The sequence below is a fragment of the Scardinius erythrophthalmus genome, assembly GCF_964197995.2.
Source record: "Scardinius erythrophthalmus genome assembly, chromosome: 10".
In the NCBI taxonomy this organism is placed as follows: domain Eukaryota; kingdom Metazoa; phylum Chordata; class Actinopteri; order Cypriniformes; family Leuciscidae; genus Scardinius; species Scardinius erythrophthalmus.
This window is the reverse complement of record NC_138230.1, coordinates 32,904,661-32,930,788: the sequence shown is the minus strand read 5'-3', so window position 1 is coordinate 32,930,788 and position 26,128 is coordinate 32,904,661. Positions and strand designations below refer to the sequence as shown.

Here is a 26,128-nt window from a genome sequence, read left to right as displayed (position 1 = left end):
GGAGGAGACCGAAAGAAACTCCGGGTTTACTGAAGAAAACCTGCTCCCGACCAGGGGTGCGTTTCCCGAAAGCATCGTTGGCCAACTATGGTCGCAAGTTCCGTCATTACCAATAGAGTTCAATGGGCATTGCGATGAACTTGCGACCATAGTTGGCCAACGATGCTTTCGGGAAACGCACCCCAGGTTAGGTTCACAGAGTAAGTTACCTCTCTTTCAGAAACGGGCTTGACTTGCTCTGCTTTCTCAGGTTTAACATACCTCCCATTCTGAAACAGAAAACTCAGAGTTTCCCTCATTTCAGGGTTAACATACTCAGAGTTTTCACTTAACCTCCTTTCTGAAACAGGCCCCTGATATTACCTGTTGTTGTTCTTTACATAGCAAGTAACCTACATTGTGAAATGTAATCCAGATTTGGTAATCTGAAAAACTGAATCTGGATCAGGGTGATCCAATCCTATTTTGCTTTGAAAAACCGGCACAAAAGTAAGATGGATTACCTAATCCTGGTTAGCTAAACATGGGATTTCCAACTGGGCCCAGGTGTATTTTGTTAAGGCCCTTCATTTTCCATGTTCTAGTAGTCCATTTCACCAACAGTTGAGCACCTAGGCTTTTCAAAGTTTATTCCTTTGACCGTGAGCATGGACAGATGCATTCTAGTGGCCTTTTTTCAAGCATTCAAATCACCCGCACACACACTACACAAAAAAAACCTGGCTGGTGCTCATGGCCATCAGTGGACTGTGCTGATGACAAATTCCATCACACGAACAAGGGACATTTAACAGTGTTCAGGTATCAGCCAAAAGTCTTGCGATCTGCTTTGAGATGTGAAGTGAACCAAGTGTGAAAACACAAATGTTTCAATAACTGAAAAACAAAGTGTCTGTAAATTAAACAAACGTTTATTTGGTTTAACAAGCATTGATAGTTTAAACAAAGAGGCCTTTTGTCTGGCAATCAAACGAACACTGATTATATTCCATTTATACCTACTTTACTGGTAACAAGCATTCAGGATATACTGCTAATATGTTTAATAACTTTCAAACAATTTTACATCAATGCAATCAACTGTATGGTCTATTACAATCAAATGATGAAAACAAAAAAATATGCCTCTCCATTATAAATAACTAAAACTGAATAAGGCAAACGGGAAATTATTCATATTGAGAGGAAAAATAATAAACATGTAAAATAATTGTTTCCCCTTTCAACAAGCAAAACCAGAACTGAACTACTGAGGAGGAATTAAGAAACCCACCACATTTAGGATAACACTGCGATATGAGCTGTTTATTTTAAGTATACGCTAACACCATAACAGTCTATATGAAATAAAAACTCTCAGTTGCTACCAAATGCTACAATGCCATGCATCCTCTGAAGAAACTGCTGCCTGTTGTGTTGTCATCTTTATCGTGTTTGTTCAACTAGGAGAAATAGATGCACAAGGAGAAAATCACGTAAGTGCTCAAGACTGCACAAATGCAAAAAACATTTGACTTTTTTTCCCTTTTTTACATTACAAATAAATCTGGACAATTTCAACATATTCCATTAAAGAAATAGTTCACCCAAAATTTTAATTCTGTCATTATTTGGTCTCCCTCACTCTCAATGAATAAAACATAAGAGAATTGAATGTTTTTGTGAATTAACCCTTTAAAACCAGTCTGTAGAGATGGAATATTAACACTCACTGTACGACGAGATGTCAATCTCCTCTGGAAGTTCGCTGATGTTCACCTCAAACCTGTCCTGAACATCGTTCAAAGTGCGTGCGTCAGTCTCATCTGACACAAAGGTGATGGCCAGACCTTTCGTTCCAAACCTGCCGGCTCTCGCAACCTGAAGGAATGAGAAAAGTTAAAGCCGTTCAGGTGAATCTATTTACAGCCCATGATTTGGCTCTGTTTGACATAGGCCACTGTCACATGAACTGAACCAACCCTATGCAGGTATGTGTCCGAATCTTCAGGCATGTCGTAGTTGAACGCAATGTTGACTCTTTCGATGTCCATACCTCGGCCAAACAGGTTTGTGGCCACCAGGATTCGTCTCTGGAAATCCTTAAATTGCTGATATCGAGCTAGTCTGGGATAATAATCAGATGTGATCTGAGCCCCCAAAAATCCTACCATCTTAACTATAACATTAAAGTGCATAATGTGTGAATGTTTTCTACCTTTCATCTTGAGGCATTGCTCTATGAATGGCAATGGCAGGGAAATTTTGCTCCACCAGCAACTGAGCAAGAGCGATACAACGCTGCACCGATTTAACGAAGATCACCACCTGCAATACTAAGCAGCTGTAACCCCGTACCAACCAATTTTCATCATTAAAATGAAACAACAAATTTTTATGGACCACTTAAAACCAAGTGGACAAATTCACCCATTCAAAGCATAGGTTCATCTTTTAGCTCATTAACATTTGGTGAAAAAAAAAAAACACATTGTCATCCAGCAAACCAGCAATCCAAAAAAAACAAGTAAAAGAAATATAGAAAGTAATAGTGGACAGTGAATCCATAGGCCTAAATATAGAATCAGTTTATAAAACATGGCAGTAACAACTCTTTTAATATCACTAACGATTTATATTTCAAATAAATGCTGTTCTTTTGAACTTTCTATTTATCAAAGAATCCTGAAAATCATTGTTTCCTCAAAGGAAACATGGAATATTTTTTTATTTTATTTATTCAAATAGAAAACAGTACTTTTAATGTGTAATAATATTTCATTATATAAATGCAGCGACTTTAAATCATTAGAGACTTTAAAAACATTAAAACATGTTATCGACCCCAAACTATATATAAATAAATTGCATATAATCAAGTTATTTCCTTGTTTAAAATTTTAAATCCCACATGTGACCCTGGATGACAAAAACAGTCACATGGGTCAATTTTTTTTAAATTGAGATGTATACATCACATGAAAGCAAAATAAATAAGCTTTCCATTGACGTATGGTTTGTTAGTATAGGACAATATTTGGCCGAGATACAACTATTAGAAAATCTGGAATCTGAGGGTGCAAAAAAATCAAAACATTGAGAAAATCGCCTTTAAAATTGTCCATTTATGTTCGCGATTGTGCTGCGTTCACTCACTAAAATGAATGTTTTATATATTTACGGTAGGAAATTTACAAAGTATCTTCATGGATCATGATCTTTACTTAATATCCTAATGATTTTTGGCATAAAAGAAAAATCGATCATTTTGACCCATTCAGTGTATTTTTGGCTATTGCCACAAACATACCCGTGCTTATACCCGTGTTTACTTCTATGGATCCATTCCAGAGGGTTGTAGTTTGCATTTAAGTTGTATTAACTAAATCTGTATTCAAATGGGATGAATTGTAATTTGCATTACAGCCTGTGAATGACCAGATTGCATGTCACTTTCAGGTATGCAAACGTTTATTAGACAGTGGAAAATTTTGGTTTGAATAGATTTGCAAACTTTAGCGATTAACCCTGGTCTCTTTTGAATCACTCTCGATTTGAATGGATTAAACAGTGCTTGGGATCTTGACTTGTGTGTGTGTGTCCTGGTGGACTCTCGAGATACCTGGTTGAACTCCAACACATCCAAGAGGTCAAAGAGCTTCCTGTTCTTCTCGTTGTCCCTCAGCTTGACGTAGTACTGCTGGAGGCCGTGAAGCGTCAGCTTGGTCTCATCGTCCACAAAAATTTCCATCGGCTAGGACAACCAGTGGAAGCAGGGGGAAGGTGAGGAGGGGTGGGAGAGGAGTGTGCAGGTTCAGGGGGTTAAGATTGTGTGAAGACACATACAGGAAAGTTGACAAGACGTGGGTGGTGCAGATCATAGTGTTACAAGGGTGTGAAAGAGGAAGTGGTTTTTAATGACAGAGTGACGGCATGGGTGGAATGGGTGTCGATGTGGACAGGGAAAGAAAGACACCAGAACACAAAGAAAAACAAGGACAAAAGAGGTATAAAAATTGTAGCAAAGGACAGTGGTGGGGGAGGGGACGACAATGAGAAGGAGAACATGGTGTTAGAAAGGAGAGTTATGAAACAGCAGGAGAAAGGGAAGCAAGAGAAGGGATGGGGGTTAGATTCACCCTCCCCACCCATCCCAAGCCAATGAGGACGCAACACACACACACACAGTCTCAAACACGTTGATAAATGCTACCCTGCTGACCTAGACTATATTTAGCTACCATTTTCAAGCCTAAAATCATATCTCTGCAATTTCTAAATAAACGTTCAAAAACTACAGATCTTTTGAGAAACACAAAGTAAAACTACCAAACAATGTGCAGTTTGGAAATCACATGAAATTCTATGTTGTAAGGAGTTTTAAGTAGTATAAAGTCAACATGAAATCAAAACTGACCCTATTTGCATTCCAAATACGCATTCCTGTTCTTAATGTGGTTGATTCATCAGTCCACAATTTATTTTCCAAATATATCTTATGGATCTTTTTATGAATGTTTATCCGTGCATGTGATTCATTATTTTTGACCTTGTCATTTTTTTTATTTTATTAAATTATATTAACAAAATTTTAATAAAAATATAGGACTTTTTTTGATTGGATGGAGGCAGATCCACTCAAATCAGATCCAATCAAAAAACAATGCATAGATATCCTCAACCTACATTTTCTTTTTTCGATAATCTGTTTTACTCAGATGTGCATCACAATACGAAACAAAAGATCTACCACTACTTGGTTTATTGCGATTTTAAAAATAACCAAACAGATATTGAGTCATTAAGGCTATTTTCACACTGTCAGTCCAAATCCAATTATTATTAATATGACTTCAAACCACATATGAATATAGCTCGAAACGGATTTGTAAAAATCGCATTTCATGTGATTTTCTGCCGTTCACACTACCTAATTATAATCGGATTCCAAACAGATATGCAAAAAAATTGGATTTGGACAGAAAGTGTAAATAAGGCATAAGTAAGAGGCCAACTGTAGTCTGAATAACGTGTACATGCTAGTTGAAACCGATCTACAATCACATTATCTAGTTTCCGATTCCACAATTTCAGTTGGACTAAAGTATCTGCGTAACATTTAAAAAATATGAATAGTTGCTTTTGTCTGACTGAAAATATTTTTTAATATATTGTTTAATATTATTTTAGGTTACTGGTAATGCAGCCCTTTAGTGTATAAGTTATGGTGATAAATAACAGATTTGAAAAAAGATGCATTACAATGGGAAAATTTCAACATTTAGCCACCATACTAGACTTAAAGGGATAGTTCACCCAAAAATGAAAATCCTGTATTTCTTTCTTCTGCTGAACACACACAAAAAAGGACATTTTGAAGAATATGGGTAACCAAGCAGTTGACTTCTATGAAAGTCAAAGAGGCCCATCAGCTGTTTGGTTACCCATATTCTTCAAAATGTCCTTTTTTGTGTGTGTTCAGCAGAAGAAAGAAATTCATACAGGTTTGGAACAACTTGAGAGTGAGTAAATTAGAATTTCCATTTTTGGGTGAACTATCCCTTTAAGCATGTTCTGGTGGTGTTTCAGTTGATTGCAAAGTTCGTCCCAGTATAGTCTGTCCACTTCTTACCATCCTATCAAGTCCTGCCCCACCATCTGTCATCATTTCTTGTTTCACCCGGAAATTGTCACTTTACCCAAGTACGAGTTATAAATGCCATTTCATGTTAACTTTAAACACTCATACACCACCTAACATTGTTACTGCAACACTATGTAACATTTAGCAGTGGGATGTTCTAACAAATCAATTCAGAAGGCCAAATTCATCCACCAAATTGCTTAAATATACAGAGAACATCCTCAATCTGATCTATCTGTGCAAAACTACACATGTTTTAGTATCTGGGCCACTAATACAAGGGTTGTGGGAAGAATAACAAATAGTGGAGGCCAAGTAAAAGTTACTGAGTTCACAATTATTTTCTATCACTATTGGTCCCTTACCAAAAGCACTATACTCCAACTTTATTAGTGTCTAACACACATCTTTGCACTTACCTTAGAGATGTTAAGGCAAATCTATCACATCCTGTCAATCAATCCTCTATTTGCTGCTGAACTGGTGTGTCTAAAGCTTTTTTTACTATATTGTCTTCAACCTAATAAAGCTATCAAATCAGTGGATTACATTAGGTTGCATCTGAATGTGCATAGTATTTACGTATAGTAACTCTCACTAAATGAGTGTATGTTTGAATCAGTTTTGAGAGTCATTATTTTATGGTGCAACAGGAATTTGTTCATGAATATTTAGTAGAGCCATGTCACTTATGCCCCTCACAAGTCATTCAGATTTTTTTAATAGGTGCAAAGTTGTATTTTACTATTTATGGTTTCTGTTTGAGTCACTCTTTCAGTTGCTCTTTGCCACCTAACGGTTCTTCAAGTGCGTCTCTATCTACACCCGCGCATATCTCCTCTCTCCTCTAAGTTTCTTGATCATCTCATCCCTCTCGTTCCAGTCTTCCGCAGCTTAATCCTCCCTTTCTCTCTCTTGTCTTGTCCCTCACACCCGCGCATGCTTTCTTCTCCGTTTCGGGCCAGTTTTATTGCCTTGATTTTAACTTAGAAACAGACAGTGTTTTCTTTTTTCTTTGGGGCAGATGAGGAACCGTGCTAATCACAGACTGTCAGCTGGATTGATGAAGAGCTGTTCCATCATTGGCTGGTCATCCTGAACTCATTTATGCCACCAATGACTGAATCTTTCTGTTTCGCTTTATTCCTCAGATGATTTCATTATGCTGTCTGCTTTGTTAAAGAGTAATTAACTGCAGCCCAGGAGAGCCACTTTGTCGTGAATCGAATGTAGTTTTTAGCAGCTGGCTTGCTTTGTTAGACCGATACTTTATCAGTTTTAGTTTTGTGCCCCTTGAGAGTGTCTGGCAGCTGGCAACAGAATTTATGAAGCTCCAACAAGTGCTTCTTTTAATTAAAGGTTATATGAGGACAAATCTCCAGGCTGGAATTACAGTCAAACAGGAACTAAAGTCATTTGTCTTGATAAATAGATACTGAGAGTGAAGTATTATTTTAATATGAGGGATTTTGTTAGAGTTGGAATGAAGAGTTTTTCATTATTAACTAAGTCCCTAAATGATATTTAAAGATGTGTTTATGCTTTGATTTATGGCCCTTAAGTGTATTTGAAGATACACTACATCCTTCCCTTAAAGACATCCTCTTATTCTGTTTAAAATATATTAAATGGACTCTTCATGACTTTAGCAAAGGTTGTTAAAGGACCTGTTTAAATTTACAGAGGATTGAGCCTGATGGATGGTGTAATATCTGTTGGCCAAACGGACGGGTGACTGTGTTTGCCAAATGCTGACGCAGCGCTGCCAACTGAGGCAGGGATTAAGGACTTAACATCTTTTTCGCTGTGCCTCTATTAGTTAGCAGTCTGTGATTATCAAACGGGCAGGAGAGTGGGGCATTTAGCGTTACGATGTCTCACGGAGGCCGTAAATGGATCTCTTTCAGGTGTATATGAGGTGGTCTTGTGAAGGGAAGGAGCTGTTGACATGGTAGAAGTAGGAGAGGCGTAATTACATCTTGCATGAACTTTCTACAGATGGGACGGATCTCTTTACTCAGGGTAGCACTGAACATCATGACTTGCTTCTCGTGAGGGGTCATACGAAAGATTTCCTGGACATCCCGCCGCATGTCTGCAAAAAAATGCATTTACAGTGCTGGTCAGAATTATTTGCCCCCTTGGTAAATGTGATCAAAGATGGCTGTAAAAAATAAATCTGCATTGATAATCCTTTTGATATTTTATTTTAAAAAAAGTGCAAAAATCTAACCTTTCATTGAAGTAAAAGAATTGAAAGTGGGGGGGAAATCACATTATGAAATAAATGTTTTTCTCCAAAACACGTTGGGAACAATTATTTGCTCCCTTTTATTAAATACTTTTTGCAACCTCCTTTTTCCAAGATAACAGCTCTGAGTCTTCTCCTATAATGCCTGATGAGTTTGGAGAACACCTGACAAGAGATCATTCCTCCATACAGAATCTCTCCAGATCCTGCAGATTCCCAGATCCATGTTGGCGCTTCTTCTCTTCACTTCAGCCCAATCATTTTCCATAGCGTTCTATAGGATCTGGAGAGATTCTTTTTGGAGAAATGGTCTCTGATCTCTTGTCAGCTTTCCCTTTAAAGAAAAGTAGGCAGTACACGGTGAACTGCACACTATTCAAGTAAATTCCATTCTGAACACATCCATAGTCTCAAAAAGAGATTGCTCACCAAGTTGCTCCAGCATCTTGTCGCATTCATCCAGGATGAAGTGCTTGATGTGTCGCAGGTTGAGACTCTTGTTGCGAGACAGAGCTAAAATACGTCCAGGAGTTCCCACCACCACATGAGGGCTCTCTCTCTTCAGCACCTCCTCATCCTTCTTTATAGATAAACCCCCAAAGAACACTGCCACCTGGGGGAGAGAGACAGCGTAAGCAAACGCATTTGAGAAAGGTTTGTCTTTGAAATTAAACTCCTGAATTTACATGGTGTATTTATAGGTGTAAGTTTTATTAATACATTTTATTTAACAGTATGAATTACCCATAAATATTAGATGATATTATTAGTAAATATTTGAAATGGCTATTAAAAATTATGTTTAATAACATATCATTTACAATGGAAAAACATTTCATTTCCACCACTAAAAATCACACATCAATATATAATTAACAGATTCATCTATTTTTCATGTAATTAATAAATCGCCACCCTGTATCATATTTGCTGAATGAAATTCAATACTTGTTTCTTATAAACTTTGGGTTTCTGATTTCAAAAATAGTGGTTATTTTGCTCTACAATTTCACACAAAATATGTGAATTTCATAACGTTTTTGCTTTCGACAACCATTTATAAGTCTTGTATTATCCCTTAATCACCAGAAAAACTGTCACAAAGACATGATTCCCATCTTCCTCTGAGGTGGGTTAGAACTGTTTGTTCATTTTTTCAGACGGTTTTCACATGTATGACATTATTTTATGCCTAATCCTAATTTAAAGGTTAGAATTATGGCCAGTGACAGAAGATAATGCAAGCATGACCCAGGTGTTTTCTGCTACATCTGAGGGCGTTTTACTACATCCAAACAGAAATTATTTATCTAGTGTTTATGTAAAAAATAATTAATGAAATAAAGTATCTGAACATAATTTTACACTCCTTTACAGACTGGAAGTTAAATGATACATTTTGAATTTAGTTGTCTTTTTGAAACTTTTTATATTTATGTGCTTTTATTACTTTGATAAGTGCATTAAAGCTGATCCAACAATTTTTTTAATGAAATTTGCACACAAAAAACTTTGATGCTTGTGTTAATTATTTTGATAGTACTACATTAAGTTCAGATAATTATGTAAAATTGGTTGAGATGTGCATTCTGCATATGAGGTAGGAATCAAGTGTTCTACATTAATGTTGTGATGAAAACGTTTTAAAATTGAATGTTGAGAAGACCAAAGACTTGATTATTGATTTTAGAAGATAGAGATAGTTCAGTCTTATAAATATCTTGGTGTCCATTTGGACAGTAAATTAAACTGGAAGAGGAACAGTGAGGTTGTGTTCAAGAAGGCACAATTCTTTTTAAGAATCATGAGTTCTTTTGGTATTAGTAGGAAGCTTGAAGCTTCTTCATGTCTTTTATCGGGTAATCCTGGCCAGTGTTTTGTTTTATGCAGTGCTTTGTTGAGGAGGTAGTTTCACTATGGATGACAAGGTTCGGTTATTGTTTTACTCAGATTCACACGAGGTCTCGGTGGAAAAGAGAACGAGGGCAAAATTAAAAATGTGGACCTAAAAGTTCATTTATTGAGAGATTAGGGATGCCTCAGTGTTCTACAGAGCGATTTAGAAGGTATTTTATTCCTGCTGCAGTGAGTTTTTTTAATGAAGCTGTGTAATTATTGTATGGATTGATTGTGCTGTAATGTTTAATTGCTTGTGCTGTTTGTGATGTGTAATGGCTGCAAATGAGTTTCCCCTCAAGGGGATTAATCAAGATTTCTAACTTAATGACGTAATTATTTAGGTTTTGTTCCAAAACTTGTGTTGAATACTGAAATTCATCAGATTTTTATAGTAAGTGTTTGCAATTGCTATATATCACAATGAGTCATTCTAAAACAGGTACAGTATTAAAGCTTTTCCTTGAGGTGTACATATGAAAAGGGTTCAAATAGAACATCTTCCTACCTTGACACTAGGCATGTATTTGGAGAAGCGCTCATACTCTTTGCTGATCTGGAACGCCAGCTCTCGAGTATGACACATCACCAACACTGATACCTGGGTGAGAACAATTACTGGTCAAGTCAACGACACGTAAAGCACACTTTATTTATGTCTTAGTTCTTTGTTTTCAGAGCCTTTTAAAAGAGATCTGTTACCTGACCGGTCACTGGCTCCAGCTGCTGAAGGGTGGCCAACACAAAGACAGCCGTCTTCCCCATTCCAGACTTGGCCTGACATAATACGTCCATCCCCAAGATCGCCTGAGGAATGCATTCATGTTGAACTGAAAGAGGAAAAACACAAATATATTCATACTAAACTTAAACTGATATCCAAGGACCTTATATGAGCACATGTAGAATTGCTCACCCTCAGATGGATGCTCAAAGCCACAGTCTACTATAGCTCTCAGGAGTTCTGGTTTGAGAAGGAAATCCCTGAATCCTGAGGAGTGGATGGACACATATGACCCTTTGACCCCTTCTTTCCTGATGGATATGACACTGTCGCTGTGTCCAAGCCCTGTATCCCCAGCAACACCACCATCAACTTCATCCTCCTCATAGTCTAACAGCTCATTCTCAACGTCGTTCTCCGTCATCTTGCAGAGAGACAGGAATAAAACAACGGTAAATGCAAAAATATGATGAAATATGCTGGAGTAACTGCCTCTTCCTGTCAATCATTGTTATATATACTATTATCTGCTGCTATTTTATGTGTGCGTGTGTATTATTTGACACAATTTACGTTTTATGCATGTCTGTGTTTATAAATTGTGAATAACATTATCAAATCTAAATAAAATTAATTAGTATATGATATTTATTATTAGATTTGATAACATATTTATAATCATAACATGATCATAAATTACATTAGAATTAGAAATGTGTGTGTGTTATTTTATTCGATTTGATAACATATACAGACTCATAGCGTAAACAACTCTTAATTAAGACAACTATTAAACAATAAAATCAAATTCTCCGATATTACAATTGCTAGAAATTACAATTTAATCAAAGCTGTTGTTTTATGTTAATTAATATGCATGTAATTAAGGAGACAGGTCGCTTTAAACTAAGAAACTATCGCCTGGTTTCACAGACAGGGTTTAGATTAAACCAGGATTAGACTTTAGTTCAATTAGGACATTTAAGTAGCTTTTATAAACCTGCCTTAGAAAAACACATTGCTGGTGTGCATCTTGAGACAAAACAATACACTGACATATTTTAAGATATGTCAATGCAAGTTTTTTTTTTTTTAGTTAAAACAGCTCATTAATGCATTTTAGTTTGGGAATTATTGTCTGTGAAACCGAAGGAAAATTAAATATATTAGCGGTAACGTTAGCTTATCCATTTAGCCCAAGATAGTATGCATCGCGCCAAATCATACACTATGACACAACATTCCTGTGTGTTTTCTAACGGAAAATAAAGTCTATTACCACCTCCTGTGTTGACTGTTATTTTTATTTTTTATGAAATAATCGCAGTTACCTCAAAATGCTGTATGAAGCAGTTGGATTTCTCTACACCTGCTGCTGGATACGTCCCCAACGTCATCAACAAGCGACGAATAGATTGTTTTGATGAAGGACCCAACATGTGGAACTGCGTGAACTGCCTTGAGAAGAGACATTTCAGTTTTTAGCGAAGACATCATATTATTGTTATTAAACCTTGAGTAGATACCGCAACACTTTTCCAGCTGGCAAGTTTAATACAATTGTATTCGAACTTTGATAAGTAAGTTCTATTTATGTGAATACACGTGTGACACATTTGTTTATGTGTTAGTTACAGAAGTCCTAACTGTTTTGAACGCTGTGGATGAGGTGTGTAAAATAAATCTCTGTACATTTTATTTCTCCAGCAATGTCATGTTTTAAAGGTGACCTCGACTTTTGCCCTGAATGTGGAAACATTCTCCCAGTGCCTGGCAGGGAAAATACTATCACCTGCCCTCGATGCTCTTTTGAAATATCTGTTGAAGGTAAGAGAGATCTTTTTTAATGTCATAAAATGTAATTTATGGCAGGGGTTTTCAAACTGTTATTCGTGACCCTTAGGGGCCCGCTAGGAGAAAGTTAAGAGAAAAACAGTGTAAAATAAATAATTATAATAATATTTAACTAAATGCATTTTATTAAAATAAAAATAGATTAAATCAATAAATTGATTTCTATGAAAACATATGTATGAAATATGTATATGTATGAAAAGGGTTCTCTCTCAGAATTCACAGGTCAAGTTATTAAGTCGTCGGTGGTGTTTAATCCTTTGGATCAGAGCTCCATTGCTAGTGACAGCGTAGAAGATGCTGAATTAAAGGGGCCAGTGGTAAGTTATTTCAAAATACAGTAATTAATCATTTTAAATAGGCCTGTCGCGATAATTAAATAACCGTCTGATCGCGATTATTTGATCTAACTGCGATTGTTTCAGACAACCGCGATTATTGCGCTCTTTTATAGGCCTACGGCACAAGGGGGAGTCATGGACCAAAATAAATAGACAAGCACTAATTACGTATTCCAGCAACATATTCAAAGTCATCTGAAGCCATTTCATAGCTTAATGTGAGGGACAGTAGTATATTTACATTGTTAAATTAAAGTTCACAAACTCGTCTGCAGCTGTCCATCATTCCGTTCAGCATTCAAACAGCGCGCGTCGTCCGGTTACGACAGGATACACGGTAAAACTTTCTCCAATGTGACATTGACGTTATAATGCTTGATCTGTAGATAAAGGGCTGTGGATTTGCATAAAATGACTTTATTTTGGAGTTTTTTGCTGTTTCTAAATGACTCGCTTGCTACCGTGTGCCTACACAGCACAAGGACTATGAATTGGCATCAGACGCGCAATAACTGGAGTTTAAAACTGTGAAGAAACAAATGATCAATAAACTGTTGGACTGATATACACTAGGATTTGTGCCCTCGACATTTCTTCACTTTGTGCCGTGAACTTTTAAATGCGCACTTGTGCAGCGCTTCGCACTGTGACTCCATGTTGCATTAAGCACATCATTCTGCACCCGCGATGCGCATACGCGCTTTGTTCCGTATATTATCATGGTTTGTGCACATTTGTTTTTATTAACGTCATGTTTAGATTTTATTCAATTACTGTGCAGATGTTTTCAAAAATTACTTTTTGCTGCTGATTTATACACTCACTAAGTTTAATAAACAAATTGTCATAGCTATTGAATATATTTATTTAATATTTAAAGGTGTTAACTGTAATCTTACACTGCAAAATGATAACTTACAAAGGATTAAATTTATCACAATTATTTAATGAATGAAGCACAAAGCCCTAAAACAGACAATTAATCGGCATAATAGCCAAAGCCCTAACACAGACAATTAATCGCCAAAGCCCTAAAACTGACAATTAATCGCCATAACCGCAATTATTTTTTAGACAATTAATCGTCAGCCAAATTTCATAATCGTGACAGGCCTAATTTTAAATGATTAGTTCAATTTGTTATGTCACCCAATAAACATTCTCACCTGTTTCTCATTTTCTGCAAACGTTTCATCAGATTGACAGGAGATGTTCTCGCTGTAATAAAGAGGGAATGGTGTATCATACAAGACAGATGAGATCGGCAGATGAAGGGCAGACAGTCTTCTTCACATGTATACACTGCAGGTAATTATGCACTCTTAAAGGGATAGTTCACCCAAAAATGAAAGTTATGTCATCACTTACTCGCCCACAAGTTGTTCCAAACCTGTATGAGTTTCTTTCTTCTACTGAACACAAAAGAAGATATTTTGAAGAATGTTGGTAACCAGACAGTTGACGGCACCCATTGACTTCCACAGAAGGAAGACAAATACTATGGAAGTCAATGGCTACTGTCAACTGTCTGGTTACCAACATTCTTCAAAATATCTTCTTTTGTGTTCAACACAAGAATGAATCTCATACAGGTTTGAAACAACATGAGGGTGAGTAAATGATGACAGAATTTTTATTTTTGGGTGATATATCCCTTTAAGCACTTTTAGCGATAATATTTAAATGAAACCATTTATACTGGTACCAGGTTGTCCTTAATGCTGTTTAAACATTGTTTTAAGTGATTATAACTGCCATCAGTTCAATCTGTCAGTGTACTGACAAGAAAAATATATTCATTTGATTTCTCTGTTACAGGTACCAAGAAAAGGAGGATTCATGAGAAAATTACCTTTGCTGCTGTTGTTGTCTTTTGTCTTTTATTGGTTGCCAGAATTTAAATAGTATTAAATATAAAAATACAATGTATTTGTCCACAATGTTAATTCATAATAAAAAAATAAAAAAATAAAAAGAATGTGTGAAATTCATTTTTTGCTGGAATTTATAGTATACAGTTTACGTTTATAATAATAATAAAAAAAAAAGTCATGCACAAAAACACCGAATATAAATCCATATTATTATGAAAAAGTTTACACAAACCTACACTTTACCGAAAAGTCTCCACAGGCATAGCACGTCAACCAATCAGACTGCCCGTTTCGGCGATCACGTGATTATTCAACATGGCTTTATGGAAGCATCCACGCTGAACGCTTGTGAAGAAATGAAATGATTCACGTCATTTAATGCACTGTATTGTGCTCCCTGACACATGTGAAACAAGGTAAGTCTACTGACTATCTTTTAGATATATGTTTAAAGCGAAAATTACTAAGGTATATTATAATTTTTTTAAATTAAGAACGTTTCCTCTATTCATTACCGGTAGGACAAAAGTCTCAAGGATTCAGTTTATGTTGTCTTCACGGTATTCGTTGATGTTGACTTCTGTTTTTAAATGCATTTAGTTTAAGTTTTATCCATTGAACGCCTCAGTCACAGGTTCCTATGTGAAAAAAAAAATGTCTGAACAATTTGACACTGAACATATGTCTTAAAATATATAATAACAGTATGACGTTGTATTTAACACTCATAATTATTTTTTATTACATAAGTTTTAATGCTAGTCATCTTTTTGGAAGTCATCTCCTTATTCATCTGTCTGCCTGTTTACAGATGAAGTTTCGCGTCCAGCTGCAGTGCAAGAACTTGCATGAGTACCTAAAGGAATTGAGCCCTGAGGTCCTCGACAGGCTCTACAATCACCCTGCAACATGCCTGGCTGTATACAGGTTCATCTTGCTTTAGAGTTTAAATATACATGCGTATTGACATGTGTGAATGTTATTTGATTAGATAATAAAATATAAAGGCAAGTGACTTTTTACTTTTCAAGCCACAACATTTCTTACAAAGTCTGTGACCATTTTGAATTATAGCACAACAGTTTTAACATCTAGTATTATATTCAGGTGCAAGTGCGATTTAGTTTTTTATCTAATCTAATAACATTCATAATTGGTCAAATGCTTTTCTTAGGCCATTTTATAATACAAGGCCATAATATATATATATATATTTTTGTGCTTGGGTGGGGGTATTGAGTTATTGGTCTTTATTTAAAGGAATAAATTAATTAAAGGGTTAAAAGGGATTTAAGGGAATAATGAAAAAGAAATAAGAATGGCAGAAGTTCCAGGATTTATTGTAGTTAATAGTTATGATTATGAAGTAATCAATTTAAACTATTTACAAATTAAATAAAAATGTGAAACGTTTGTCTCATCATATTCAGTTATGATGAATTACATGAATCATTTAAATAACATATTGTGTATTTTCTGTTCAAAACAGTGGACTTTCATAAAAAAGTTCAGTAGTTTGCATCTCTGGATATTACTGTCGGTCACAAGAAATTAGGCCATTTAGTTTTATCCTGATATAATACTAAATCTCAGTGAGTTATGCTGATTGGCTTATTCTCATTTATTTGCATACAGGGAACTTCCAGCTTTGGGAAAGAATTATGTGATGCGAATGCTGTTTTTAGACCACCCACTTCCACAGGCTGCAGTTGCGCTGTGGGTTAAAAAAGACAGTCAAAAGTAAGTACAATAGTTAGTTCTATCATTCTAATACAAATCAGTATATTACATTTCTGAAGGATCGTGTGACACTTCAGACTAGAGTAATGGCTGCAGCAAATTGTTCATCAGCATTGCCATCACAGGAATAAATTACATTTTAAAACATATTAAAATAGAAATCAGTTCTTTCATATTGTAATAATATTTCACAATTTTACTGATTTTACTGTATTTTTCATCAAATAAAGGCAAGTTTGGTGAGCATAAGAGACTTCTTTCAAGTACAGGGTGGGCAATTTATATGGATACACCGTAATAACATGGGAATGGTTGGTGATATTAAAGTCCTGTTTGTGGCACATTAGTATATGTGAGGGGGCAAACTCCTCAAGATGGGTGGTGACCATGACATATACTAATGTGCCACAAACAGGACTTTAATATCACCAACCATTCCCATGTTATTACGGTGTATCCATATAAATGGCCTACCCTGTATATTAAAGAAGCCATATTTTGCCCTTTCACAAAGTGTTGATTTTGTTTTTGGGGTCTACTAGAATAGATTTTCATGCTTGAATGTTATATTTTACATTGTTTCAGTCTGTCAGGAATGCTCTTTAGTTTCGGTCTCTATGAAAACCCCCTTCTGAAAAGCTCAATGTTCTCTGATTGGTCGGCTGGACTAGTGTGTTGTGATTTGTCAACCACTTCAAACGTGTTTCAATTGTCACGCCCCTTACTATAACCATGGGTTTTAACACTACTAATGCAATGCAACTCAACCAGGCCATTGCCCTCTTATTGCATATGCCTTTGATGGGAATTATTTAAATGAGGAATATTGTAATATGCACGTTCTTGGAAGAAAACTCAAGACTACAATCGAGACGTTTTAGGGAGTTCAGAAACAGTGATTACTGATATACTGAATAACTCCCTTTGGAGTGCTTTGTGACTTTGCAGACCTTTTTCATGCTCAAACAGCAACATTACACACTAAAGAAAGTTGAAAATATAAAAAAGCATAATAGGTCCTTCTAATGACCACAAATTTCGAACGGCAGTGTCAAAAATGTCTTTCTTATATGTTGGTGTCTTTGCTTTTCCAAGAGACCACGATCATTGTGTGTCTGTGTTAACCGGGCTACGGCTCTGGCACAGTCAGCAGCTTCAGGGTGGACTCCAAGGCTTTGTGCTCAACCCTGTGTTTAAAGACAACCTGAGAATTGCACTGCTAGGCGGGTGAGGAACACAGTTTTAATCGAGAACCGTCATAGTGTTGCAGCGGCAGGTTTACTGGATTCACGTTCTCTTTTATCCTTGCCAGCGGTAAATCGTGGGCGGATGAGGGCGGCAACCTGGGTCCTGATCGCCATGCGAGGGATGTAGAGAGTCTCGACCGGTACGCCATGGAGCGTTGGGAGGTCATCCTTCACTTCATGGTGGGCTCTCCTAGCGCAGCCGTCAGCCAGGATCTGGCCCAGCTCCTCATTCAGGCTGGGCTCATGAGGAGGTAGAGCACACTATCACTCCACTGATGCACCAACTAAAGTAGGTCAAATATGAGGGGTAGACCAAAAAATAATCTCAATCTGTTTTTTCCCCTCTCAGCGAGGTTGGTGATGCTCCTTGTATCACATCGGCAGGGTTTCAGTTCCTGCTGCTGGACACAGCATCTCAGCTGTGGTACTTCACCCTGCAGTACCTCAAAACAGCACAGGTTAGTGCATGACATATAAAATCTGTACATTAAATGTCCCCTACATTTAGGGCTGGGTACCGAATTGCCTCGATACTATCGAGTATCGAAAAATGACTTGTTGTTCGGTACCAGATTTCGATACCTAAGGGGTTAACTCGTCAACGTCAGTGCTCAAACCAAATACATATGAAATGCACAACGACACACCTAAAGGTGCTCACTAGTGTTGCTTTCGTCAACGAAAATTATGACGAAATATTGTCGTCAACGAACCGTTATCACCTGACGAAAACGAGACGAGACTAGACGTAAATGCATGGTCATGTGACGATGACTAAAATACATGTATAATGCAATATCGTTGACGAATAAAAACGAGACTAAATGCGGTTTAAAAAAATAAAAACTATGCTAAAATGTCTCTTCATTTTCGTTGACCAAAACGAGACGAGACGAAATGTTATAACGTCACGACGAATGAGAGAGTTGTGCGTGAACCCATAGCTTTGTCGGCTTTAAATTCTGGATTGCGATCTGGTCACCCGATTATCAGCGAATTTAACAATATATTACTCCATTAGTTATTCTATTAAAATGTCTCATTGATGTATTTGACACATTCATAATCATTACTTTTGCCGGTTCTTTGTGACAGCTGCATGTTATTGGCAGCGTCTCTGGTTACATGAACACGTCACCGCATCAGCGCCAGAACATGGAGATTTTATTTTAGAGAATAATCGCACAACCTATTCGATATCCTATAATTAAATAAACTAATCGAATATCCAAAAATCGTGACTCATCCCTGTATGGAATCTCTTGTTTCTTTTCCCAAATCTTCACTCACGTCTCACCCATTTTCTAAAGGTATTATAAACGTTTCTTGGTTCGCTTTTAATTAGGCCTATTATATTCGTATTCTTTACTGTGGTAAAGTAGAAAAACGCTGTAGGACAGATAGCCTACATTTGTACTTGCATGTCAAATTTATATAGACATAGGGCGCGTCAAGTTTAGTTGTAAAGCGCGTTTCACACGCGCGGGTGATTTTTAGTTTCACTTTCTCTGGCAGCGCAATCTCAAACATAGCCTAAATATTTCGCCCTTGTGGAGGATAAAATTCGCTCTTCAAACCAATTTACATCAAGTAGAAAACACAAAGATATCATAAAGAGATCGATGGAGATCGATATCTTCGTGTTTTCCTGCGTCCCACATCCCTCTCAAAGCGCAGAGTGTATATCACGCGTCTTTGTGTGGAAATATAAAACGAGTTTTTTTTTAAATAACCCCCCAACCACCGCCGGTAGTTGGTCCATTACCGCGGTGGTAAAAAAAAACCTGCCACCGTCACAGCCCTAAATATAGGCCTACTAAATAGCCTATAATAAGATAGCCTTGTTTGAAATTCTATATTGACTGGGTTAAATAGAATCACATTACTAAAAAGAGACTAAAATACAATTTTCATTGACTAAAACTAGACTAAAATGTCATCAGTTTTCGTCGACTAAAACTAGACTAAAATGTCATCAGTTTTCGTTGACTAAAACTAGACTAAAATGTCATCAGTTTTCGTCGACTAAAACTAGACTAGACTAAAAAGAGTATGAATGTGACTAAAACTAATAAAAACTAAAATGACAGCCTGACACAAAGACTAGACTAAAACTAAAATTAAAACAGGCTGCCAAAAACAACACTAGTGCACACATACTCATATGAGACGCGAGCACACACACACGTACACAAACTCGCGCACATACTCAATGAGACGCGAGCACACACACACACAAACTCTCCGCACACATACTCATATGAGACGCGAGCACACACACACAATACCCTAAAGATATGGAAAATCGATCAAAAGTGTGGCTACATTTCTCCAGGCTCGATGGCAACAGCGCGCGATGCAGTATTTGCGTTAAAATAATTGCTGCAAAGACCGGTACCGCGACAGATATGATGAAGACCTTGACAGAGCACGGCCACGGAGTAAACATAAGAGCAGAAAGTTGCTCCGTCTTCGACTGGTAAATGAAGAAATACCTTGTTGATCACTCTGACAGTGTTTATATTGCAATAATGACCTATTGAATGTACACTGCCGTTCAAAAATGTGTTGGTAAGTCAGATTTTTTTTTCAGTAAGGATGCATTAAAGTGATCAAAAATGACCTTAAAACATGTGTAATGTTACAAAAGATTTCGGTTTCAAATAAATGCTGTTCTTTTGAAATTTTTATTCATCAAAGAATCATGAAAAAATGTTTTATAGTTTCCAAAATATTAAGCAGCAAACTGTTTTCATATTTCTGAAGGATCATGTGACACTGAAGTAATGATTTTGAAAATTCAGCTTTGACATCACAGGAATAAATTACATTTTGAAATATATTCAAATAAGATTTTAAATTGTAATACTATTTCACAATGTTACAAGTTTTACTGTAATTTTGATCAAATAAATTCAGCTTTGGTGAGCATGAGCTCTTTATAAAAATACATTTTGTTCCTTTGTGCACTGGCTAAGGAAGTCAAACTGAAAAAATAAAACCAAAGTTTTTCTGAGGTAATGTGTTATGTAATATTGTTAAAATGGATTTCATAAAATTGGTATCGAAAAAAGTATCGTTCAGGAACCGGTATCGAAATCAAGATATCGGTATTGGTATCGAATTTTTTTTTAACGATACCCAGCCCTACCTACATTATGATATGTGTGTATCATAAGCCAGTTTACATGCACCGATTAGTCCAACTGCAGATTCACATGTACCCAGTTGAAATTATAAAGGAGATTTATGTGCTTGCAAAAAGTGCAAAAACAGCGAGAAGCTTCCGAGTCCTGTCAGAGAAAGATAAACAACTTAGCATGGCACAACAGTGTGTGTTTGCCTTTTTAACATATTGCTAACTTTACTTAACAAAAGTTGAGAATTTGAAGCAGTATCCCAAAATTGTGTCTCTATCATATGAAAACATATGGCCTCATGCCAGTTCCTTCAATAACTAGACATCTGGATAAGTACTTTGCAAAGATTGCTGGGTTAGAGAGTTCCAATCCGTATGCACACAACAAGGTATTTATGAATCTGATTATGAAAGTAGTGCATGGCAATTGCTCATCTGTTTGGTGAATTATTCAAGACTTGCACTTCAATCTGATCATTTTTTTCCCCCAAGGTGTTTACATGATGGCTTTTCATTCCAGTTGAGCTATCATTCTGATTGTTCATAGTTATTAGGCTGCATGTAAATGTGGTTGGCGTGATGGAAAATATGGCTCCACCTCCTTATTAACAGTCTTATCTCTCTCCTTCATAGTCGAGAGGAATGGACCTGGTAGAGATTCTTTCCTTTTTGTTCCAACTGAGTTTTTCCACTCTCGGTAGGGTGAGTGCTGCTTTTACTATATCAAGAATAACATATGAGTCATAGATAAAAGCCATTACTTACCATAATTAAATTAAAGAAGCCATTTTGCTATTGTCCCTTAAAGTAGGGTTGGTCTCTTGGTTATTAATAGGTTTTTCTTCGTAGTTTGATTGTTGTTTTTCTTGCAGGACTATTCTGTGGAGGGGATGAGTGAGTCTCTGCTCACATTTTTGCAGCATCTACGAGAGTTTGGTCTGGTTTTTCAAAGAAAGGTTTGTGATCAAGGAAAAATACTGAATAACTCTGAATAACACATGTACCCTCTAGTTGAAATATGTACCGGATTTGGAATAGGATTTCTAGGAACTAGAACCAGTTCAGGAACCAATCTCAAAGCATCCTTCCAAAAAATACATTTAAATGTATTTATTTATTGGGGGTGTGCAATTTAAAAAAAAATAAGACTTTTATGCTCACTATGACTGCATTTGTTTGATTAAAAATACATTAAAAACAGTAATATTGTGAAAAAAAATATTACAATTGTAAATAAATATTTTCTTTTTTAAGATATTTTAACATGTAATGTATTCATGTGATGGCAAAGCTAATTATTTAGCAGCTTTTACTACAATTTTCAGTTCCTTCAGAAAAAATATGCTGATTTGGTGCTCAAGGAACATTCCTTATTATCAGGAATATATATAGTTTATTTCTATTAGGGACATGATCAATGTCCTGTAATAATGTGGGAATCTAACGTTCATATTATTTTTTTCTTTAAGTTTTTTGAATGATTTGTATGGAAAAGTTTAGTTTAAATATGTCTAAAACAAGCAATTGCACCAGTTTGCATCATTCCCTGCATATTTTTAACAGAGGAAGTCACGGAGGTACTACCCTACGAGGTTGGCCATAACTCTATCTGCAGGAGTCACAGCAAGCCCTGCCTCTGGGTCTGCCTGTTCTGCGCTAGGAGCCATGCCAGGAACAGGGGACACAGGCTTCATCATTGTAGAAACAAATTATCGAGTATATGCCTACACAAGTATGTCAGACTCATATTACACACACTGACATGTCTGAAAGGCATTGCGCTTTACAAGATCAGTTAAAACGCTTCTTCTATCTCTGTCTGACAGACTCTGAACTCCAGATTGCATTGGTAGCTCTATTTAGTGAGATGCTGTATCGGTTTCCTAACCTGGTTGTTGCTCAGGTAACCAGAGAATCAGTGCAGCAGGCCATCAGTAATGGCATAACAGCACAGCAGGTGAGAGACGCATGCAGCCGCTGGAACTCAGAAACTGTTGCCCTGCAGACTGGCGTGTGAAGGTGTTTTGACATTTATTTCATGATTTTCAGATCATTCACTTCTTAAGGACCCGAGCACACCCAGTAATGCTTAAACAGGTAATTGCTAACAGGTTTAATTTGAACCATTGTGCTAATAAGAAGAGTTTAAATAAAGTTTAGCTTTAACTGAACAAACTTGGTGTAGTTTAGGGCTGGGCGATAAAAGATAAAATATATAATAAACATACATATTAAAATTATTTGTAATTAATTATTAGAGGGACAATTCACCCAAAAATATATATTCTGTTATTATTTACTCACCCTCATTCCAAACCTGTACGAGTTTCTCTCATCTTTGAAACACACATGAATATATTTACTGAGAGGTTTCTGTTCATCCACTGAAAGTCCAGTTAAACAAAATGTAAAAGGTTATAAAGGTGTGGTAAAACGAATCCAAATGAATTGAGTGGTTTAATCCAAGCCTTGTAAAGAGATACGATTGCTTAATATGAACAGATTTAATTTACAGTGAATTAATTTACAATCTAAACATTGATTGACGTATATAATATAAATATATTAATTTGTATATACTATAGAACATAGAAGCTTGTATGTGCATGCTAGAACAAACCTCACCGTTTTTATATGTGTGTGTGTGTGTGTGTGTGTGTGTGTGTGTATACTAAATTGCCGGTGCTTTGTCTGATTTATTTGTTTACATCATTAATGTGATTGGATGTAAAACTTCCTGCTTCAATAATACTTGCTAAATAATACTTGTATGAGATCTTGTTTTTATATCATATGACATAGTTAAGCAATATCACAAGAGCGAGAGAGCTGTTTTCACAAATATGAGCACGATTGCAAATGTGATATTGATTTTATTCAAACGTTCAATGAACAAAATTTTATTTTTAAAACATTAACATCATTTATTTAGTTGTAACTACCAATTCAGATGCAACTTCTGTGCCACCACTGTAGTGGAAAGAATTATTATTATTTCTTTGGATTGATAACAGCTCTATATAGTGTCTCATAATTCTAATATTTTAATTATTGATTAAATATTACACTTCTCTCAGGCAGTAGATGCGGATCTTTTAAAGGAATTTAAAGAGTGCTGGACTGGTCTTGACTCAGTCTCAAGCCCTGGTCTTGTTCTTGTCTTGATCTCAACCGCTCAAAGTCTTGGCCTTGTTTTGGTCTCAACACACACTAGTCAGGACAGAAACTTCTCAAGTTTCTTTAAAAATATCTTCATTTGTGTTTCAAAGATTAACCAAAGTCTTATGGGTTTGGAACGATATGAGGGTTAGTAATTAATGACAGAATTTTCATTTTTCGGTACTGTTCCTTTAATTGATAATAAAAGGAAGAATTATTACAATTGTATTTAATTATTTAAAATGAAATGCTTAAGGATTTTTTAACTTTTTTTTTGTGTTAATCATCTTTTTAATAATTTAAATCCCATGAATAAAAAAATGCATTAATCCCATTAGTTCCCCCTTGTAGTTTTAGATGTCCCTTAGGTGTCTCCCTTGTGCAATATGGCAATTCTTATCATGAAAATTCTATACTGCTATGCAAATATTCACTGCTCAATGCATGAACATGTTTCCGTGTGTCATTCTGTCCTCAGACCCCCATTCTTCCCCCAACCATCACAGATCAGATCAGACTGTGGGAGCTTGAGAAAGATCGCTTACAGTTTACTGAGGGTGAGTGTGCCTTTGTGCATATGAGACCAGCTCTTTGTAGTTCCAAAGTGAATTTACATTTCCCATTAACAATCTATGTTTTTACTTCAAATAAAACCATTAGATATTATACAATTATTTTATTACATTAGTAATTGTAATGATTTAAACAATAGAGTGTTGCAGTTTCATTTAAATGAAACCTCTGGGAATGGATGTGTCCATTTCAATAATAATAAAAAAAAAAATTACATTATCTTGATATCACAGCATGGAAAATTTGTTTTCACTCCGTGGGTGACCTGCAGGGTTAATTCTTTCAAGTGTAAATGTCAGACTGTATAAGAACTGTGTTTGTGAAGTGTAATGCAAATAAAAAATTAGCATTGGAATAAGGTTTGGGGTAGGGGGTCATAAACGCCATCTGAAAATATATAGATGTCTCAGTTATGCATTTTGTGTCCTTCAACTTTACACAATGTTTTTCTTTCAGGAGTGTTATACAACCAGTTTTTATCCCAGGCTGATTTTGAAGTGTTGCGGGACAGGGCTCAGGTAAAAAATAGCAAATTTACTTGGTGTACTTTATAAGCATTAGCTGTCTCTCCTGCAGTAACAAACAGAGTACTGACAGTAAAGCCTCTGTCCTGCAGGGTTTAGGTGTGCTGGTTTGGCAGAACCCCGCTCACAGGGTCATGGTGGTGACGCCACATGGACACAGCGAGGTTAAGAGATTCTGGAAGAGACAAAAGAGCCATACATAAAGGAAATAAGAAGAACAGACCTTTAAGACCACAAGATACATCATTCACTTGAGAATGATACTGAGAATTACTACTAATGGATGGACAAGAGGAACCATCTGTAATGAGGACTATTTTTTTGTATTTTTAAGGTCATCTGTTTAAAAAAACTGTTTCTATACATAGTTCAAAGCCTTTTGCTGTTTATGAGACATTATGCGCATTATTATTCCCTTATTGACTTGTGCTTTTGTAGTGTCTGTCTTTGCTATGTTTGTGTCTGAGGTAAACTGACTAAAATAAATGCTGTTTACACTGAATGCTAATAATGTCTTTTGTTTGATAACATGGAAATTTAGTCCATGAAATTTACATTTCAGTCACAAGTAATTAGGGGTAAAAATTAAAATTCTGTTTAGCCTTTAGGGTGATGGAGGGGAATACATTTTAGTCTTAATGGGTGAATCTCACAAAAACATGTTCACCAGGTCACATCTTTTGATGTGACATTTTTGGGGCAGTTTTTTTAGATGGAAGGTTTCTTTCTTTTGATGTTTTCAAGTTATATTTTATTTTGATATATTTCAAGTAGTTATACTTATTTTTGTTAGTACAAAAAGGTAATGTATTAGTCACCGCTGACATCAAATAAATAAATCCATGAAATTTCAGTTAGGAAGATTTCAAATTAATTTACAGTAGTTAACTTAGTTACATTGTCAGGACTAGGATTAATAAGGACATATTAGTAACTATATTAGGCGGAAACTTTGGTTTCCATGGAAAATGTTTATAAGGATCATCCTGGACAAAAAGGCAGCTAGAGACTAAGAAACGGGGACGGAAAGAAATAACGGTAACGTTAGTTCCGTCTAGTTGTCTGGCTGGAGAGCTCGCTGTATTTATGAGTCCTGAGCAGTGCTGTGACTGCTGTCTGAGCTGAGGCTGTGATTTCTGCAGTTAGCCGTAAAGCTAGCTGTTCAGCCCGGGTCATTCTGCGC

General features: G+C 36.2%; 3 protein-coding genes across 3 annotated transcripts; 2 read left to right on the top strand and 1 right to left on the bottom strand.

Moving 5' to 3' along the window:
- Nucleotides 1-890: 890 nt before the first annotated feature.
- On the bottom strand, nt 891-11,915 carry ddx39b (DEAD (Asp-Glu-Ala-Asp) box polypeptide 39B). The gene is made up of 11 exons (XM_081377122.1): nt 11,826-11,915; nt 10,687-10,918; nt 10,473-10,600; nt 10,279-10,371; nt 8,304-8,487; nt 7,600-7,718; nt 3,602-3,733; nt 2,198-2,307; nt 1,962-2,106; nt 1,713-1,860; nt 891-1,442 (listed from the first exon to the last, which is right to left on the bottom strand). The coding sequence occupies exons 1-11, from the start codon at nt 11,889-11,891 to the stop codon at nt 1,426-1,428; spliced, it is 1,374 nt and encodes a 457-aa protein (XP_081233248.1). The 5' UTR covers nt 11,892-11,915; the 3' UTR covers nt 891-1,425.
- Nucleotide 11,916: 1 nt separating this feature from the next.
- On the top strand, nt 11,917-14,642 carry polr1h (RNA polymerase I subunit H). Its single transcript, XM_081377123.1, has 5 exons — nt 11,917-12,074; nt 12,202-12,321; nt 12,565-12,668; nt 13,888-13,997; nt 14,508-14,642. The coding sequence occupies exons 2-5, from the start codon at nt 12,204-12,206 to the stop codon at nt 14,530-14,532; spliced, it is 357 nt and encodes a 118-aa protein (XP_081233249.1). The 5' UTR covers nt 11,917-12,074; nt 12,202-12,203; the 3' UTR covers nt 14,533-14,642.
- A 176-nt stretch (nt 14,643-14,818) lies between these two features.
- Nucleotides 14,819-25,451, top strand: gtf2h4 (general transcription factor IIH, polypeptide 4). Its single transcript, XM_081375997.1, has 14 exons — nt 14,819-14,979; nt 15,375-15,490; nt 16,199-16,303; nt 17,399-17,530; nt 17,616-17,801; nt 17,900-18,008; nt 21,323-21,391; nt 21,562-21,645; nt 22,253-22,421; nt 22,516-22,646; nt 22,739-22,786; nt 24,327-24,405; nt 24,878-24,939; nt 25,038-25,451. The coding sequence occupies exons 2-14, from the start codon at nt 15,375-15,377 to the stop codon at nt 25,146-25,148; spliced, it is 1,401 nt and encodes a 466-aa protein (XP_081232123.1). The 5' UTR covers nt 14,819-14,979; the 3' UTR covers nt 25,149-25,451.
- The last annotated feature ends 677 nt before the right edge of the window (nt 25,452-26,128 follow it).